At 36.3% G+C, this 20782-nt stretch overlaps 1 protein-coding gene across 2 annotated transcripts in view; it reads left to right on the plus strand.

Annotated features, from left to right (window-relative positions):
* The window catches only part of Senp6 (SUMO specific peptidase 6), an 83160-nt gene extending 63402 nt beyond the window's left edge, over positions 1 to 19758 (plus strand). For both annotated transcript variants that reach the window (XM_057766591.1, XM_057766592.1), the window contains 10 exons: positions 915 to 1024; positions 1107 to 1223; positions 3500 to 3619; positions 5322 to 5414; positions 9615 to 10039; positions 13822 to 13925; positions 16059 to 16147; positions 17471 to 17539; positions 17638 to 17788; positions 19245 to 19758. In XM_057766591.1, coding sequence (XP_057622574.1) covers positions 915 to 1024; positions 1107 to 1223; positions 3500 to 3619; positions 5322 to 5414; positions 9615 to 10039; positions 13822 to 13925; positions 16059 to 16147; positions 17471 to 17539; positions 17638 to 17788; positions 19245 to 19454 — 1488 coding nt within the window. In that variant the 3' untranslated portion in view covers positions 19455 to 19758. The remainder of the gene's footprint in view (positions 1 to 914; positions 1025 to 1106; positions 1224 to 3499; positions 3620 to 5321; positions 5415 to 9614; positions 10040 to 13821; positions 13926 to 16058; positions 16148 to 17470; positions 17540 to 17637; positions 17789 to 19244) is intronic.
* Positions 19759 to 20782: the final 1024 nt, after the last annotated feature.

Below are 20782 nucleotides of genomic sequence, written 5' to 3' on the forward strand. Positions count from 1 at the left end.
TGGTTTTGGAGCCTGTCCTGGAACTAGCTCTTGTAGACCAGGCTGGTCTCGAACTCAGAGATCCGCCTGCCTCTGCCTCCCGAGTGCTGGGATTAAAGGCGTGCGCCACCACCGCCCGGCGGGTTTTGCTAGTTTTGAGTTGTGAAGTTTGCTTAGTTTATTGGGAATAAATCTCTCAACCTGGCTACCACCATGCCTGACAAACTTTTCTTTTTATTGCTATCTTGGGAAATTATTCCTTATCTCCATCCCTAAGACACAGTCTTGAAAATGAATTTGACCTCATACATTGGAGTGGGAGGCAGGGAAGGGGAGAAGGGCAAATCATGCCTCTTTTGCAGTTGATAAAACCACTAAGCAGGTGACGTGGACTCAAGGTTTCCTTGAGTAACTCTTAAGCTCACTAAACTGTATGTTCTCAGTGCCTGTGCCCCCACTTCCTACAGACTGTCTAGGCTTTGAACTAAGGTAGGTTTCCACTGCTATCAGGAAAAAACAACTTTGGGATTTGTTTTACTTCAGAGGTTCTTCAAATCTTACCAGACTGATTGGATATAAATAGTAGAAATAAGAAATTGGAAAGCCATTATTATATATTATCTGGAAGCTGAAAGTGAAAGTAGTCCTATTACTGGCTTTTTATTGTTTCTCAGTCCTGAGTCATCATATATATATATTACTTTGGGGCAAGATCTTGCTGTATAGCCCTGCCTGCCCTCAAACTAACTTTGGAGACCAGGCTGTTTGAAGCCTGCAAGTGAGCCTACCCACATCTCTTGAGTACTGTGCATTTTCCATTGAAGCATCTTTTCTGCCTTGCTCTTTTTATTTATTTATTTGTTTGTTTGTTTGTTTGTTTGTTTGTTTTTAAGAAATCCCGATTAACTTCATAAATTGTTATTTTTCTCTGCCAGGTGTCCTTTGAATCTAAAATACAGCTCAGAAGCAAACAAGAATTGCAGTTTTTTGACGATGAGGAAGAAACCGGAGAGAGCCACACTATCTTCATTGGCCCTGTAGAAAAGTGAGAAAATTCCTTTATGTTTGCAGTACTTAAAAATATCTGTTTCTGTGTTTAGTAATGCCTTCTTCTTCCTTTATTATAGATTGATAGTGTATCCACCACCTCCGGCTAAGGGAGGCATCTCTGTTACTAATGAGGACCTACACTGTCTAAGTGAAGGAGAGTTTTTAAATGATGTTATTATCGACTTTTATTTGAAGTAAGTTAGCTAACTTAATAGTGAACCTTTAAACATATTCTGCCATTGCGTGTTTTTTAAATCTTTCTTTTTGAAAGTCATACTATTTTGATTGGAATTTTTAATCCTGCAATATGCTTTGATACTTGAGTATATCCTCTACTCAACATAATATAATATAATTTATATTATATATCCTCTACTCAATATAATCTTCTGCTCAAGTACTTTTTGTACCTTTGTTTCCACATTATAAAAATGAGAATAAAGGGTTGTAAGACTTGAATGAAGTAGCAGTGTATGTGAGGCAGTAAAGATGGTGTTCAGCACAGTTTTCATAAATACTAACTTATCGTGTGTATTTTCTGGTATGTGTAATGAAAAGGCCCACATACATGAACCAAAGCAATACTTATCCTCCTTATGTCTGGGCTATTCTTTTCTAGTTTATTTCCAGTATATCTCATAACTCAAAATGTGTTTTGAAACCTGCAAAATTGATTTAATAGCCTAGTAGTGGAATTCACCTAATACTTTGGGAGGGAAAAGACAGGTAACTCCAGCTCCAAGGGATCTGTCTTCTGGCCTCCATTGGTGCCAGCACTCACGTGCACACAAAACATAAAGCATGAATAACATATTTTTAATGTTTTGGATGGGGTTATAGCTCAACGTGACTTGGATAAAAATGCTTGGCTAGTATGAGAAATCCTTACAGGTTTTATGTCTAATTGTTCTATAAAATTATTACAAAGGATTGTTGAAATTTCCAGCTGTCTTGTCTTTAAAGCCATCTGTAGTTTGAAGCTCTATTGGTAGGAAAATGTGCTTTTATATCTTGTAGAATTAACCTTTATCATGATGTAATACTCTTTCTTATTCATGATCTCCTGTTCTTGAGTCTGCTTTGTTGACAGTAGAGATATTTCTTTTAATTTTCTTGGCAAGCATTTCATCCTTTTTCTTTTAATCCTTTAAGTCTGAATTTAATATTGTGGGTTTTTTAGTATTAGTAATATTATTACTTTGCAACAGAGTCTTATGTATCCCAGGCTGACCTCAAACTTACTGTGTAGCCAAGGATGACCTTGACTTCTGATCTTGCTGGGATTACAGGACTACCACCACGACCCAGCAAGGAGCTAAAACCTTGCTTGTGTGCTGTTTGAATAAATTTAGGGCTTCATACATGCTAAGCAAGCACTCTGCCAACTGACTCCTGATAATCTTCGTTATTGTTTGTGATTCATGCTGAAATAGGATAATCTTGTTTTTATATTATACTAAAAATTTAGTTTGTAATCTTGACTTTATTCAGGACTCATGTTTATAGTTAAGTTTCCAATTAAATTATATAGAGTAATTAAGATTATCCCGCTACAATTAAATCTGATGTAAAACTTATGCAGTTAATATTGGAAATCTAGGAAAATACATACATACTTTAAACATCATTAGTTTTTAGAAGTGAAATAAAAGGACAGTTTTTCTCATTCTATGGGGTCTTTTTACAGTTTTTTTTTTAAAGGTGTGTGTGTAGGCGTGTGCACAGGTACCCACCAAAGCCTGAAGAGTGTCAGATCTTCAGGACCTGGAGTTATGGAGAGTTGTAAGTTGCCCAAGTAGATGCCAGGAACTTAACTGGCGTCCTCTGGAAGAGCAGGAAACACCTTTAACTGCTGGTGTTTCTCCAACTTCTTATTTTAATTGTTTGAGAAAGGGTCTTGTGACTGGGGCTCTGGTTCAGTGGGTAAGAGTGCTCTGTAAAAGGGAGCCCTCAGCTTGAATCCTCAGCTCTTGTGTACATAGTCCAGCTGCCTGCACTTGCCTGTGATCTCAGCACCAGGGGAGGGAGAGCAGAGACAATCCACAGAACTTGATGGCTAGCTAGTCAAAGCTATAATAGAGTGATACAGAATAATTAATGTATTTTAAAGGCATGGATTTAGAGGCTGAAACGATGCCTTAGCAGTTCAGAGCACTTGGCTGTTTTTGCAGATGACCCAGGTTCAGTCTCTAGCACCCATGTGGCAGCTTACAGCTATCTTTGACTCCATTTCCAGGGAATCCAGTAGCCTCTTCTGACCTTCCTGGGCCCCAAGCACACACAAATACACGAAAATATATGAAATACTTTCCATTATCTAAAGGAGTTTTGGTGACTATTGCATCTGGTTTGTGAAGTAAACTTCATTTCTTAGAAATAGTGATTATGGTGGCCAAATAAATGCTTGACTGTTGTCTGTTGAGTGAGCCTGTGATCCATTATATATGATAACTGTTTTCGCTTAAAATAGATACTTGGTGCTTGAAAAACTGAGGAAAGAAGATGCTGACCGAATTCATATATTCAGTTCTTTTTTCTATAAACGCCTTAATCAGAGAGAGAGAAGAAATGCTGAAACAACTAACCTATCGTAAGTCAAATCTTAACAATTCATTCAGTAATTATTCCTTAGTATCACAGTTATTAGTGCCCCATATCTCACATGAGAGATCAAATTTACAGGCATTTGTGTCGTGTAGATGAAATGCTGCATTATTTACATTTGACGTAAATATATTGTTTCAAATACTTTCTAGCGTATTCATACTGTAGTGTAGCACATTAAATATTAGGCTGTGTTCTTCAGTGTGTAATGACAAGGAAAGGGGTCTGTATGTGTCTTATGGGTATACTTTCCCTCAAACATATTTTCTACCCTCAATTTGTTGAATTCATGGATACAAAATGAAGGGCCCATGATATTTGAAAACAAAGCCCAGCAAAAGTGCCACAGATCTCTGTAGTCACATGCTTGTTTCTAAAGTATGCCACTAGGAAAATCATGCCAGCTCAGTTATGTCATTTTTCTCATGGGTTTATGCTCAGCTGCCTTAGTAATATTGCACTAGTTCTAAAGGATAACTTTTAAAAATCCTTTTACTTCTGTTGAGCAATATCATTCATTTCTGTTTCATTCTCTTAAAACGTTAACCTTGATTATTTTCTCATGGTTACAGAATACCTAGAGTTCAGAGGTTGTAGATCTAGTGTCTAGAATAGTTGATCCCAAATAGTACTTATTTGTGTTTCTTAGATGGTTATCTAAGAGTTCCCTCGGTGATGCTGAGCAGAATCTGTTTTGTTTTCTCTTGTTCTTCTTGTGGGCTAGTCACTGAGCTAGAGCCTTGCTTGTACTAGGCAAACAGATGTTCTTTACCACTGGGATGCATCCTCACCCCTTAATCTGTACTTTTAATAAGCTGTTAGAATGATTTTTCTCAAAATAGTTACAGAGATTCTGTTCTGCTATCACTTCTAAGTTATGGTATTCAGGTCTTATGCTTAGCTTTAATTGGTCAAAAGATTCAAGAGTTGGCACATCTTCTTGTAACTACACTGAAGTGTCTTCATTTGGGGCTGCTATGCCAGATATAAATTCTATTTTCTACTGTTTACAAAGTTCCTAATTTTATATCGTAGACTTGAGATAGATTTTGACATTGTTCATAGCTTATGGTGCTGCTTTGTTTATTGATAAACAGTGCATGTTTTACATGCTCCCTTTCATTTACCATTAAGTCATGCTCTTATAAGTATCTCAGTATAGTTTCTAATAGCAATACAGCACCAGTAAAATAGTAGAGACAAAAGAAATTCATCCAAGAGAAGCACTGAAATTCCCCCAGAATATTGTAAAATGAACTCAATACCCTTCCGTGCAGATTCAGTCAGGAGGTTTCATGTCTTCCCTTTCTGGTTTCATCTAAGATAGTCTGTTCATGGGACTGGATGATGGCTCAGTAGTTAAGGGCACTTACTGCCCTTGCAGAGGACTAGGATTTGGTTCCTAGTACCAAGTTGCCCCTAATGGCCGTCTCTTACTCCAGTTCTAGGGATTCCAATGCCTGCCACTTACTTGAGCTCACCAGGCACTCATATGGGCAAAAACATTCATACACATAAAAGAAAAATAACTGTATCTTTTCAATTTTAAGATACTGTGTTCTTTTCTCAACTTGTTAAAACATCAAGTGAAACTGAGGTGTTCCAGTTGAGTGTCGTAGTTTATAGGTCACTGCACAGAAGCTGTAGTTGCAATGACACTTTAGAAGGTGATTGTCTCTTTCTTACAGAATACAACAAAAACGTCATGGGAGAGTAAAAACATGGACCCGGCATGTAGATATTTTTGAGAAGGATTTTATTTTTGTACCCCTTAATGAAGCGTAAGTAAAATTCTATATGTATTAAAAATACTTATGACAGTAAGCACAGTTCTCAGTTGGCTCATAAGATACAGAATTTTTTTTTAGCTGTCTGCCTTTAATCCCACCACTTGGGAGGCAGAGGCAGGTGGGTCTCTGAGTTTGAGGCCAGTCTGTTCTACAGAGCAAGTTCTTAGACAGCCAGGTCTACAGAGTGAAACCCTGTCTTGGAGGAAAAATACCCAACAGAATTTTGTAGAACATATTGGACATCTTCTAATTTTATTTTATCGTATAAAGTATAAGAACGTCATTTTTAAAAATGATGCTTGTGTGGAGATTACCTTGTTTGAAGAAGTGATTGGGTTACATAGAAAAATCTGAATCTTTCATTTGAGATTCACTCGTATTTAACAGTAAAGGAAAAGTGGATGAATTTATGCTATTTCCTCAAACTAAAGCCATTCTATTATAAGCAGTCTTGGAAGTACTTTGGTAAAGACGCTCAGATATGTCACTACTGTTCTCCTGTGGCTATGGCAGTATTGATACATCTATCGTACAGCTTTCTTATGTGATTAAGATTTGAGAATTTGTGTTTCTTTCTTTGTTTGCTTTTACTTTCAAGAACCCATTTGAAAGTATTTGGCCATGTGATCTGGGGAGAGTGAGGTAGACGTGGTGTGCGTGAATGAAGAAGTGCCATTCTTATTCGGCAAAAGAGCTGTTTGTTTTATGGCATGGACTATGACTTACTCTTGTACTCTGCTTAGACAGATCAAGAAATGCCTTACTTTGCTTGCCCCTTTTAATCTCTTTATAATTGGAGAAATGGTGACTGAAATTAGTATCGTGTAGGCTTGTTTATATGTAATAAGCCTTGCTGTGTTACATTAGATTGTAAATTTCAAATGTGTATTAATTCACTTTGTAATATAAGCAAACTCTTTCTTTAAAATGTTGTTGACATGTGTGACTGTGGTTATGGCTTCTTGGGAGGGTTAGGCACGAAGATCACTTCAACACAAGAATTTGAAGTTAATTTAGATAACATATTAAGATTCTTCACTCTTAAAACAGATGATAAATACTATGTTTTGAGGCCTAGAAGTATAGCTTAGTAGCAAGTTCCTTGGCTAGTTTGTGGAAGATCCGCAGTTCTATTCCAAGCACTACTGTGCATGCCCACATGTGTAATGTTTTTATTAGGAGACCTCAACCCTTTTTAAGTCAAAGCATCAGTTATAGCTGTAAAGCACAATTTATATAAGACTGCATGATTATGCATAGCATAATAAAATTCAAAATCAAGTTTAAATTTATTCTGCATGAAATAAAGATTTCTTAGCCTTAAAAAGTAGCACAAGCTTCTCAGAAAAGAGGAAAGTTGTTTGTAAGAAATAACAAAAGTGAGCTGTGCGGTGGTGACGCACGCCTTTAATTCCAGCAAAAAAGGGAGACAGAGCCAGGTGACTGTGAGTTCAAGGCCAGCCTGGTCTACAAGAGCTAGTTCCAGGACAGGATCCAAAACTACAGAGCACCTTGTCTCGAACCCCCCCCCCCAAAAAAAAAACAAAAGAAATAAGAAAGGAAGGAAAGAAATACCAGAAGTGTTCAACTGAAGTGCTATTAGAGTCATATTTAGCTTAGAGCCACTATAATCACTGTAGCTGTCAATAGAGGTTTCTGTTGATCTTCCAGTCATCTTATATGTGGCGGAGAACCAGCAGAGGCACAGGCCAGTACAGGATTCTGCAGGAGGGCTACACCCACGGGAACAGTCTGCAGATGTCTAGATCTTACTTTCATTTCTTTAAGAAATGAAAGACATAGATATTTTATGTGTGCCAGTTACTAGATAGGCCACCATTGGTTTGTCATCTTCTTCATTTCGTAGTGATGTTAATTTTTTGTTTTTTTGAGATAGGGTCTCACTATATATATAGCCCTGGCTCGCTTAGTTCTTTAGGCCAGGCTCCTTGCACCGAAAAAGATTTACTTACCTCCACCTCCTAAGTGCTGGGATTAAAAGCATGCATCACCATGCCCAACCTGATGTTTAGTTTTTAAAGATTTGTTTTTATTTAACATGTATAAGTGCTTGCCTGCATGTGTGTTCACCTAACTGAAGTTAAAAATGTTTGGAAGGTGTCAGCCATGTGGGTGCTGGGAACTAAATTCTGGGGCCTTTGTCAATGAGCCATTTCTGTAACTTCATGATGCTGGGTTTTTTTTGTTTTTGTTTTTTACTTTTTCTTTCTTCTTTTATTTTATTTTATTTTATTTTATTTTAAGTTGTTTGTTAGAAACTGTTACAGTATTTGGTAAAGAACACAAACCTAGAATTTGGATTTCATCCAGCCATAGTAAAATTACCTATTTTATATTTTAGCCTCTTCTCATACCAATGATTTATATAGTTACTTGGCTAGAGGCGAGTGTCTGAGTTGTAGGCCAGAACCGGTCTACATAGATAGAGCCTTTTTTTTGTTGTTGTTGCTATTGTTTTATTTTTTTTTAAGCTACAAACTTAAAACTCTTTTAAGTCAAGAGAAGCATTTTGCCTAGTTTTTAGTGATGTAGCAAAAAATGTATGGCCTCATATATTGTTATGATTTCAGATTGGTAAAGCCAGTCACAACAATGTAGGTTGGAAATTACCACATTACACTCTAAATACTGGTTTTCAAGATCTCTAGTCTAGTGCTGTCCTCAGACTTGATGTGTAACCAGAGATGGCCTTGAACCTTTCGTTCTTCTTCCTCAAATGGGAGAGTGCAGTCTTTTGTCACCATGCGTTGCACTGGCTTTTGAAACACACTTTTCTACATTTTAACATTTCCAAAACTGAGGTGGAACTTAGGATGTTTTAATTATTGAAATGAGGATGATGATATACTATTTCTGCTGCTTTAACCTGACCTAAATCCATGGTATACACAGAATTAAGTTTTAAGAATACGAAAGAAAAGCCAGGCAGTGGTAGCACACGCCTTTAATCCCAGCACTTGGGAGGGAGAGGCAAGTGGTTTTCTGAGTTTGAGGCCAGCCTGGTCTACAAGAGCTAGTTCCAGGATAGGCTCCAAAGCTACAAAGGAATTATTTGTCCATCTTGTCTTTTGGTGGGGAGAGAGGAGTTGTATGTGTGTGGTTGTGTGTGTCTATCTGTCTGTCTAAGATAAGGTCTCACAATGTAGCTTGCCTAGGACTTGCTTCTTAGACCTGACTGGCCTCAAACTCATAAGAGACATCCTGCCTCTACCTCTGCCTCCTTCGTGCTGGGATTACAGGCATGCACAAGCACGCCAGACTCAATTTTCCCTTTTAGCACTAACACCAAAACCAGTCTTTACCTTTGTACTGAATGTTGTCAGGTGAAGAGATAGCGCTGTTCCTAGTACTGCCTTGGAGTCATCTAATACATATGGAAAAAGAAAAAGAGATACCCAATGACGCTATGGTATTCAGGTTAGAGATGTAGCTCAGTAGTAGGGTACTTGCCTAGCTTGCCCTGGGTTTGATCCCTAGCCATGGATGTGAAAGTGTTTTCTTCTGAGAAGGTATTTATTGGACATCCTACTACATGACAGATATTGTACTCAGCTAATAAGTACTCTTTCATCTACAGCTTGTCCATTGGCTACCAAATAAAAGTTGTTAATGACTTTTAGGCTATACTATATGTCTTTTTTTCTGGTGGACTATACAGTTGATAGCTGTGATAACTGAATACAGTGATATCATGAATTTGTGCTTGATAGCTAAAACTCCTTACCAAATTGAGCTTTTATAACAATGCCTAGATTACATAATGCTATTTCCTTTTAAATTTTTAATGTATTTACATTTCAACATAGCACAAGCCTAAGGATTATTTAGATATATACTTTTTATAATAAGCCTTTACAAACAATAGAAAGAGACGTGATTTAAAAAAAATCTGAATGGATCTTTCTTTCCACAAAGATTTAGTAGATTGTTTGCAAGAATGAATGTAGGGTACATAATCATAAAATCAGCAGCAGAAAAATTAGTGGTCATTATGGTATTTTAACCACCAATAAAATAAATAAGTGAGAGCTGTTATAAACAGTATAAGAATTTTAAAAAGATCAGTGCCTGTTCACAAATTTGTAAAATCAGCATTTTCAATTGATAGTTATGGACAACTGTGATGAGCTTTTCCAATGATATGTTTAGTAGTGTTGTTTGTTTTTACAGTGCACACTGGTTTTTGGCTGTTGTTTGTTTCCCTGGTTTGGAAAAACCAAAATATGAACCTAACCCTCATTACCATGAAAATGCAGTCGTGCAAAAAAGTTCAGCTGCAGAGGACAGTTGTGTTTCTTCTGCCAGTGAAATGGACAGTTGTTCACAGAACTTTTCTGCCAAGCCTGTGATTAAGAAGATGCTAAACAGAAAGCATTGCTTAACTGTAACTGAGTCCAGTGCTGGACAGGAAGAAAGTGAGCCTTGTTATCGGAGAAACACATACAGTGTGAAATGTAGTCTGAAAAAAAAAAACCATGCTGTAAGTGAAAACGAAGAATCAAGTAATGGAAAATCTTCATGCCAGGAAGTTATTGATAGAGCTAAAAGTGAGAATGGCCTACAGGATGAATGTTTAAATTCTATACATCATCCAGGTATGTACTGATGTATTATAATATCAGAGTTCAAAGTAGAATTGTTAAAGTTACATCTTTTCTTTCGTCAGGCTTGCTAAGGTAGAATTTACTTACGATAACATTAACTCATTTTATGTTGCTTAAGTTTTATTGATGTACTCAGTCATGTAATCACTATGACAACCAACATTTAGAATCTTTTACTACTCAAAAGTCTCCTGGTGTCTCTTGTATAGTCAGTCTTATCTCTTCACCCCTAGAAGTAGAAGTAGCATCTCCAGTCTAAAATTTATGTCACCACTGAAAAATTCTTGTGTAGCTGGTTGTAGATACACTAAAATTATTATATAATACTGCCTGCCTGTGGTACATAGAAATGAAAAGTAATTTCATGCTTAGGCTTGAGTTCCATCTGCTTGATATTATATATATATATAAAATACAAATAACTCAAAATTCAAAGAAATAATAAACCTTGAAATTTATAATTCTGTTCCACATATTTCTGTAAGAAGTTTTCAATCTAGACATACAAACTTCACATTTTCCACTTACAAGAGCTTGGAATCATTTTGTTTAATTAAAAATTCCTTATATTCAAAATACACAGTAGTTGCACAGGCTTAACTTATAAGACAAATCTGTTCAGTCTTCTCCATTTTTAGATTGGTGAATTGAGTTCAAATGGCCAATGGCAGAAAGTAAAGCTTCCTCCTTCAGACAGAGTGGGGATCCCTGTCCCTCGCTCTTCTTTCACTTGGTTGAGCTCTTGTGAATTTGTTCTCACTTTCTTCCATTAAACTATTATTTCTAACCTCTTTAACAGAAATGTAAAAGTTATGATCAAAATTCTTTGATATCAAATTGTTTTCCTCTCCCACCCACAAATACTCCATGTGTTGACTTCAGCCTTATCCTAGTTCGGGTCACTAATGCTGTGACAAAACACCATGACGAAAGGAACTTGAGAGGAAAGGGCTTTATTTGGCTTCTGCGTCCAGATCACTGTTCATCATTTGAGGAAGTTAGGACAAGAACTCAAGCAGGGAAGGGGCTTGGAGGAAAATGTGAAGTTTGTTTGTCTAGATTGAAAACCTCTTACAGGCAGGAGCTGATGCAGAAGCCTTGGAGAGGTGCTGCTTTCTGGCTTGCTCAGCTTGTTTTCTTGTAGAACTCAGGACAAGGAGCCACGATATGCTGGGCCCTCCTCCATCAGTCATTAAATTAAGAAAATGCTCTACATGCTTACCTACAGCCCAGTCTCAGGGAGGCATTTTTCATTCCAAGTTCCCTCCTCTCAGATGACATGTGCATCAGAACATCTTACTCTTCCCAGGAAGCTTTAACCCTGTGTTTGATACTCACACTTATTGCTGAGTATCAAGCATAGGACTCCACACCCCACTAGGCAAGCTCTCTATCACTGAGCTACAACCTCCAACCCCAAGAATATGTTCAGGTATTATGTGTCAGTTAAAAAACTTAATCTGTTCCATAAAAATCCATAATACTCAGTGTCATTTCTCCAGTGCAAACATTAAACTCTGTGTAGATCTATAAAAGTTTTTGTTAGGTAAACTAGGCTATAGAAAAATAGAAATTTAAAATTATGGAAAATTACAAATAAAGAACATATTTTGATGCTCTACCAGTTTGTATTGGTGAATTAGGAATTTCACATCTGGCATGCCTCTAATCCCAGCACTTGGAAGTGCAGAATCAGGAATTAGTGGCCAGCACTGGCTATATGGCAAGTTTAAAGTCAGCCTGGATTATGTTGAAATTCTGTCTGAAAAAGCCATAAAAGACGAGGGTGTGGGAAGGAGGATGTTGCTGAACGTTTGGTAGGATATTTTATATAATAAGCTTCATAAGGTCCTGGTGCTATGAGTTGAGCTGGAAAGGGAACAAGAAAAACAAAATTGGTCATTAAAATCCAAACAGATCAAATCATCGTCTAGGTTAGTTTCCAGTCTAGTTTGTTAGGATACAATTAAGCAAAGTACTTAAGCAAGCAAGTATGTAACCTGTGATTCTTTCATTGTCAGCATTTTAATTCTTGTTTTAAAAAATAATTATTATTCATATGAAATTTCTAAAACACAAAAATGTATAGAGTAGTGATTGATTGCTTAGGGTTTTCAACAGGAAAAGACAAGAGGGTGGGGAAGAATGTTAATATGGGATTTTGTCTTGAGGCTTTGAAATTGATTTTGAGGGCTGTTGATCAGCTCAGTGGTAAAGATCTTACCTAGCTTTTGTGAGGATCTGGGTTCAATCCTTGGCACCACCTAAATGATAACATCAAAAATAATATTGTGATGGTGGTAGTTACACATTCTTGTGAATATGTGGCTGGTTTTGAGAATTCGTGGAAGGTTGATTTCAGCCCCACTTGGCCACAAAAAAGTTCCCTAAATCCCATGGATGCTCAAGTTCCTTGAGCTTAGTGTTCATTTTTTGTATGTTTGCATCCTCCCTAAACTCTAAAACATCTCTAGATTACTTAAACCTTCTAGTTTGTTGTAGTTTCTAAATACGTAGTTTTAAATGATGCTTATGCTCTATTTTTACTCTCTTAGTTTTTATTTGTGGTACCAGGGCTCGAACCTTTACATGCTAAGCAAGCGCTCTCACTTAGTTGCATTCCCAGTCCCTGAAGTGTATTATTCCGAGAACCAGAAGGGAAAAGGAGCTATATACATGTTCAATACAAACACAAAAATTTCCTCCAAATATCCTTTTTAAAGAAGGATGACCACATTTTGATTCATATATCTTTTTTCAGGAATATATTTTTCTTCTTCCTCAAGATACCTTGTTTTTATGTTAATAAAAAATATCACTATATAGCTTTGTAACCTAGATTGAAGTAAACTTTTCTACCTAAAATACCTAAAAGTTATTCTTAGGAAGTTTTAAGATGTTATACACTGTTTTAAACAATATTAACATATGTGGTATTAAATTCTAACTCAGTTTTTTGGTAAATTTTAAATTTCTGTTAAATAATTGATTTGACAAGCTTCTTTTGCCAAAATAATTGCTTTTTAACAATTTTGATTCTTAGAATAAACTTAAGAATATCAATTTAGTTTTACCTTACAAATCATTTACTTTTATGGTACCAATACCTACAGTTGATTTGTGGGATTTTATTTTACTGAAAAATAGTTAATTTAACCAAACTTAGAAAATAAACAGTTAAGGTGTCTTGTATATAACTAGTAAACTCTGTAGACCAGGCTGGCCTCGAACTCACAGAGAATCGCCTGCCTCTGCCTCTGAGTGCTGAGATTAAAGGTGTGTGCCACCACCACCACCTGACATATTTTTTTTTCTGATTTGTGCACATGCAAATCTACTTATTTGTACTGTTTTTAAGCCTTTGTTTTTTCATGTTTTCATAATTTTAATCTTAAAACTATACATTTTCTATCTTGTATTCTATTCTATTCTATGGCTTTATAATTTTATTTGGGAATTTTTTTTTTCTTTAGACTCTTAAAACTTTCTCTTCACTATCGGGCATACCCAAACATGCAAACAGACAGATTTATACACAGATTTATATAACCTTGTTTTTATTTTTTCATAAATTTTGAATAATAGAGTAATAGAACCATTTTATAATTTGATAGCAATCCATGTTTTTATTTAAAAATAACCTACTTTATGTTTGTTGTACTTCATGCTGTAGCAGATTTTTGTACCCTCAGCTGTCATTACTGGCATTCATTTCAGTAGTCTATCCTCTGGGTCATAGGCTTTTTATCATACAATGTTTCCTATTGATACAGATGCCTTAAGCAAAATCAGACTAAACTACGGTGATCAGTCAGCTGAAGGTGGCAAAATGCTGGAAGATGAATTCATTGACTTCTCAGAGGATCAGGATGAGCCGGTAAAATCAGATGCTTTGTCATACCCTGTTAAAAAAATCTGAGAAGCTATTCCTTCAGCCACCAACCGACAACATGGCTTCTGTATTTGGGTTGTATTTCACAGCAAACCCAGTCTTCTAGTTAGACGTTTTCATGATGCATGTATTAGTGTTGTTGTTGGAAATATGATAGGGGTTGAATTCTAATACTGCCTGAGAAAGTTTTAATATAGTTAATTCTCTTGGATCAGAGACTGTACAGCTCAGTGGGAGAGGGCTTATTTGCTATTTGTTAGGTGCCCAGTATTGGATAAAATAAAAAGTTAATCATGTTTTCTTTGAAAACATTTATGGACTATTCTTGACCTTTGATCTAACGATATCTGAAAGGCAAGTGGTAAGATTTTCAGTTATGATAGTATACATAATTGTAGGGTGCATAAGAATGGCAGAATCATTTTTTTTACCACTTTCCCAGTACCTTTTTTGTTACTTATCCAGTGACTATTTTCTTTTTTTTCCAATTTAATATGCATGTACTTTAAGAATAGGTAATATTTTATTATCACCGTAGGTGAGCTATACTATTTCCTAGATCTTATTTACACTAATAAGTATCATAAACACTTAGAAATAAATTATGGTTTTGGAGATAATTTATTTAAATTCTGAGAAAAATTCAAGAGAAGCTGTAACATACTATTTCTTAAGTTTTCTTTTTATTTATATTTACTTTATTTGCATTGGTGTTTTTGCCTCCATGTATATCCATGAGGGTATCAGATTTCCTGGAACTGGAGTCACGGAAATCTGTGGGTTCTGGGAATAGAATCTGGGTCCTCTGGAAGAGCACTTACACTGAGCTGTTTCTCTAGCCCTTAAATATCCTTTTCTAAAAATTCGTTTGTTTTGTGTTGGACACACCCGCAAGCACAGTGTGCATGTGGCAGTCAGAGCACAATCGCAGGAGTCGTTTCTCTCCTTTCCCGGTGTGGGTCCTGGAGATCAGACTTGGGTTTCTGGTTTCAGTGCTAGGACGGACTTCGGTTGTTGACCTAGTGTGAAGATACTTTATGCTGCACAGTTTTCCTTCTTGCTCTATCTGGTAGGGATTGGTGTTTTGTGTGTTATCCTTAGTTTAGAATGCATAGCTGTAAGGTACTCATTAATTAGTTTACTTAACAGGTACCTGCTCTATGCAAAGGAACAAGTACTGTAAATGGTACAGGCCTCAGAAGTCCTATTCAGAAATGTGGACTGAGATATGATTGAGATTTTAAAGTTGTTGTTGTTACTTGTTTTTCATTTGTTTGTTTTGGTTTTTTGGTTTTTCGAGATAGGGTTTCTCTGTGTAGTTTTAGAGCCTGTCCTGGAACTTGTTCTGTAGACAAGGCTGGCCTTGTACTCACAGAGGTCTGTCTGCCTTTGCCTCCCGAGTGCTGGCATTAAAGGCATGCACCACCACCACCTAGATTGTTGAGTTTTTTACATTTAAACAATTTATGCCTAGATTTTTGAGTTTTTTACATTTAAACAATTTATGTAGGCTTAGATGATGAGAGACATATACAAATATTGGAAATTTGGAACCAATTTCTTAGCACTACTTTGCACTTCAGACTGGGATGCTCATATAGTGGAAAGGATATAACTTATATTTTCCTGCACTGTATTATTTGCCAATAGATAATCCAAACATGACCTTTTTCTTTCACAAAATTGAGTGGAAAGGAAAAACTAGCATAAATCCATCTTCACCATATGTGAACACCCGAAAATTTGTCCTGGTGAGATGACTTATTTATTGGGCAGAGGTCTTGTTGCACCTGCTGACAACCTAAGGCATATTCAGAACTCACACAAGTTTGGAAGAGAGAGAACACTGACGCCACAGAGTTGTCCTCTGACGCCCACCTGCATGTTCACATGCATATACACTTTACATGCACATAATAATAACAAAGAAATCTTTAATGTTATTGCTTTAGCATTGAATAAATTTGAATAGCAGGCTGGATTTTCTAGGTCAGTTATCTCCCAGGGACTAGAAGTGTTGCCATTTTATTGGAAAGAGTTTTGTGTGCAATGCTATTTTCTTAGATTATTAGTTATTTCGATAGCAGACTTTTATTAACCAAAGGCTGTCTTTTATAGGATGATAGCAGCGATGATGGACTCCTTGCTGATGAAAACTACAATTCAGAAATAGGACAGTGGCATTTAAAACCTATTGTCTGTAAACAGTAAGCATTGACTGCATCCTGCAATCTGTGTGACTTTTTTTTTTTTTTGAGTCATAGAATAAAACATAACAGAACAATTCTTACTTGAGAAGAATTCACAGGTGTTCTCAGGGTCAAGGAGGAAAAGTTGATGTGCTGTCCAGAGATCCAACAGGGATGCTATTTCTGGTCTCCTCTTTGTAATTGTCTCAGCCTCTGCTCCCACAGATGCTTACACATCTTCATTATGAACCACTACAACTGTGTATATGATGTTTTTGAGGAAAAAAACCTCCATTAACATGAAGTTGGCAGTTAATGTTAGTTCCATAGCTCCTTTATGTGGGCAGAGAGTTACTGAAGGCCGGCCCATCCTGCAGACATGTTTCCTACTTAGAGACTCACTCAGATTGGACAGAATTCTAAGAGAGGAAGTTCAGACTTGCACCCTGTCATGCTTCATGGCTTCGTGTATCTGAGACTGTGTGTGCATTACTAAAAGGATAGGGTGCAGGCGGAACCCTGAAGATGGAATACGTCATTCTCAATCTCCAGAAATACATGTGTGCTGTAAAGTATCCCAGAGACTCCCAAACCATTAAGTGATACAGATAGCAAAAACTGCATAATGGACCTTGAGGTTTATTTATAAAAGAAAATACAGATATTTAGAGAAAATATAAACTGATAGTTAAGAACGCTATATCAGGCCTGATCAGTGTAGTTCAGAGTTAGATAGATGTGTGCTTAGCATATCCAAGGCTCTGCATTTAAACCTTAACATAGAGAGAAAGATGGGGGAGGTAGAATGGAGAAGAGAAAAGATGAACATTTTAGACTTATTTTGGCACATTAGATTTCCTCATTTATTTTGAGTTTACAGCATACTTCTACAGAATTAAAATTCTGAAGATTATATGTGAGTTGCATAGACTGTTCTAAAATAAAATCTTGCCTAAAAAAATATTGTGTCATAAACAAATTCTTAGAATTAGCTATTTGGTTTGCCATACAGCAGGTAAGGACATTTGCTGGCAAGACTGATGATATGAGTCTAATGATCCCCTTCAGGTTGCCTTGGCATATGCATGTGCATATACAAGTTCACACACAATACTTACTTTTATATGGTTCCTTTTTTATTATGCTGGAGTTACATTACTATTCTGTAACAATGTTTAATATTACCATAGATATATAAATTTCATATGTCTGAAGGTTTGTTTTCATTACTAAAACAAAAGAATATTTCAAGGTTTTTAATCATTATAAATTCACTGTTTTAAGTTTTCTCATGCATATGTAACATAATTTATATTTAACTTTTATTATTTATATCTGCAGACCTTGTATCCTCCTTATGGACTCACTTAGAGGCCCTTCTCGGTCAAATGTTGTCAAAATTCTAAGAGAGTAAGTTCAAAACTATAACCTACCTGTTTGATATACTATAGTGGATGCAGTAAGTATTTACAAGTATGTGTGTTCTTGCTACATGTGTGTTGTTGTAGGTATTTAGAAGTGGAATGGGAGGTTAAAAAAGGAAGCAAAAGAAGTTTTTCCAAAGATGTTATGAGAGGTTCCAACCCCAAAGTTCCACAGCAGAACAACTTCAGTGACTGTGGCGTATACATACTGCAGTATGTAGAGAGCTTTTTTGAGGTGAGTTTCAGTTCATTGTATTTGGTGAAATAGTGAAATATATATTTGACTTTCATGTAATGAGCACAGTAAGAAACTAATTCATCTTAAAAACGATTCTAAGGAACAGAAACTCCCAAGTTAGAGGCATTTTAAGATATAAAAATACTGTGATTATTGATCTCAAATCTCAGGCCTGTCAATCATCTCTGATCAACCTCTCCACCAGCTTATTTTCTTTTTCTTTTTTTTTTTTTTTTTTTTTTTTTTTTTGGTTTTTCGAGACAGGGTTTCTCTGTGGTTTTGGAGCCTGTCCTGGAACTAGCTCTTGTAGACCAGGCTGGTCTCGAACTCACAGAGATCCGCCTGCCTCTGCCTCCCAAGTGCTGGGATTAAAGGCGTGTGCCACCACCGCCCGGCTCCACCAGCTTATTTTCTATTTTAGCAAATCTCGCCTGTGATTCATGCTGTCTCTCCCTTCCCATCTCCACACACATGCTATTGCCTCTCAAGCGTTTCCAATCTGATATCCTCCATAACCTTATTAAAAGCTCTTCTGACCTACAGCACCCTTTTGACTGTTCCTTTTTCACTCTTGGCCTGCAGCGTGGCTCTCCTCACGCCTCTCAGAACTCTACGTTCCCTTGACTCCTTCTTAACTACTGTCCATTGAACAAACCACTCACTCTCTTTTAAAGTCATGTGTGTACATTACTGTTCCTGCTGCCACTTTCTAAGTCCAGAATGCTAGTGAAATTCTCTTGTCTTCTGCCTTCATGGCCATTTTCCAAAAACTCTTATCAGGTTATTCTCACCAGGTTTATATTTAGTGGCTCCCTGGTGCTAATGAGCTAAAGAACAAAACTCTTCTGGTGTCCTGTACATAGCTGTGTGTCATTCTGTTTATTACTGTGCCATATCTCCAGGCCTCAAAGGTCACTTGCCTGATGCTTCTGTCATTCTTTGCTGGCTACCATTTACTTGCTCTCCAGGTTTGTCTGAGTGTCAGATTGGTGGTGCTTATTCTACTGTGCTTCATGCTTTTCTGTCCTAATGCTTGCCAAGGTCAGTTATCTTTGTATCTAGCACAGATACAAATGCTGGCATTCTTTTCTCGGGCAGGACCTTGTGTTTTGCAGCTGTGGAGACTCTAGCAACTCTTGAGTTCTAATATTGTACAAACAACTACAAACTATTAGTGAATTTGTTTGCTTCTGCTTGAAAAAGAGAACTATATTGCAGAAATAAGATATTGGCAGAACTCAGCCCAATAACTGTAGTCTGCCAGCCTTTAATCTAGATGATAAGCTTCATAAGCCATTCGTGCTTTTATCTCTAGTGCCTAACTCAGTACCCGACTTACAAAATGTAACAAGTGAATACATGTTGATACTTAACTTTTAAGTTTTGCTGTAGTTAAAATTCAAATGTTACTCATTATAATTTTCTAATAGGCTTTTAATCTTCTTATTTTCAGAATCCAATACTAAATTTTGAGCTCCCTATGAATTTGGTGAACTGGTTTCCTCCCCCCAGAATGAAAACAAAAAGAGAAGAAATCCGAAACATAATTCTGAAATTGCAGGAAGAGCAGAGTAAAGAGAAGAAGCTGCTGAAGGACACTTTTTCAGCAGAAACATCCATAGGGGAAGGAGCAGAGCAGTATGCCAGCAGTGTCTCAGAGTGACCAGGAAGCTGGGGCTCTAGGTTCAGAAATCACATGGCATTCAACTTTGGTTATAGACAGTAAAGAGCCAAAGTGCTCACTACTCAGAGATTTGGGGAGGGTTGATGCTGTAAAAATGTCACATAAGTAATTTCCAAAAGATTATGTATTAAGTAAAAGTCTGTAAATATGTTAATGAGGCCAATTTTTCCAACATTTATAATTATTTTTTTCACTTTTAGGAAACCTTTGTTATGTATTTTCTGTTAATAATACTAAAACTGCAACTTCTAAACACAAATAAACTATTTATAGGAGGAAACGATTAATTTGATATTCTTTAGTGAACTTGTATAATTCCTCAGAGTGTAATTTTATTTCATGGGAACATATATAAGTATCTATGATTTTTTAAACTTCTGTTATGAAATACTCAAATGTGAAAATATTAATCATCAGAAACATTTTAGACTAAAATCCGTCTTTATATGCTTGCGTAGCAAGAAAAATTAACATCTTTTCAATTCATGCTTTCTCATGTGTTCAGAGAACCCCCAAAATGTAGTGAATATTTATACTTTTACACAGATACTTAAACAATATTAAGAGCAATCAAAGACAGTACGCCTTGACTTGTGCTCATAAAGCATAACTGCGCTGGCATACACTCTGTGACTCAGGTGAAAACTATCCTAGCAAGTGCAGCTTGAATCTCAAATATCCAATATTACCTTTGTGTTTTATCTTACAGTATGCTGCAGCCTGTATGATAGAACTAGTTAAACGTTTTTAATCTGTGTAAACACAGGAATTCAATTAGGAATTTATTTTTGGTAACTTCTGCTATATTTTCATTATTTTGTTCTCATTGTTTTGATAATGTATCAGACCTTGTACTTGAGTTTTCCTCTGTAAATTATTTTAAAATGCAAGCATCCTCTAATTGCATAATGCAGCAAAAACTCTTATTTTTAATTTTCCATTAGGTTGAGAAAATATGGGTTTGGGCCTGTAGTTCAGTAGAGTGCATGCTTAACAAGGTGGAGACCTTGTTTCAGTCCCCAGTAGCAAATAATAATAATACACAAATATGAAGCTTTTGATGCCACATTAGTAATTCATAGAGTCCTCGCTTGTATATGTAGAAAGTATTATTTTCGCAAATGAATGGTATTTATTCCTTTCAAGTTTAGTGTAAGACTTAAAATATGTGTTTTAAGTCATTTTTGTTAGTGAATTTTTAAGTGCCCATATAACAACAAAATTATAGTGAAGACCAAAAAATACAACAAAGGAATTTTTTTAAAAAACTTAATAGAAAGTATAAACAAAATTGACAAACTTTTGCT

Source organism: Chionomys nivalis, chromosome 4, assembly GCF_950005125.1.
Source record: "Chionomys nivalis chromosome 4, mChiNiv1.1, whole genome shotgun sequence".
Taxonomy (NCBI): domain Eukaryota; kingdom Metazoa; phylum Chordata; class Mammalia; order Rodentia; family Cricetidae; genus Chionomys; species Chionomys nivalis.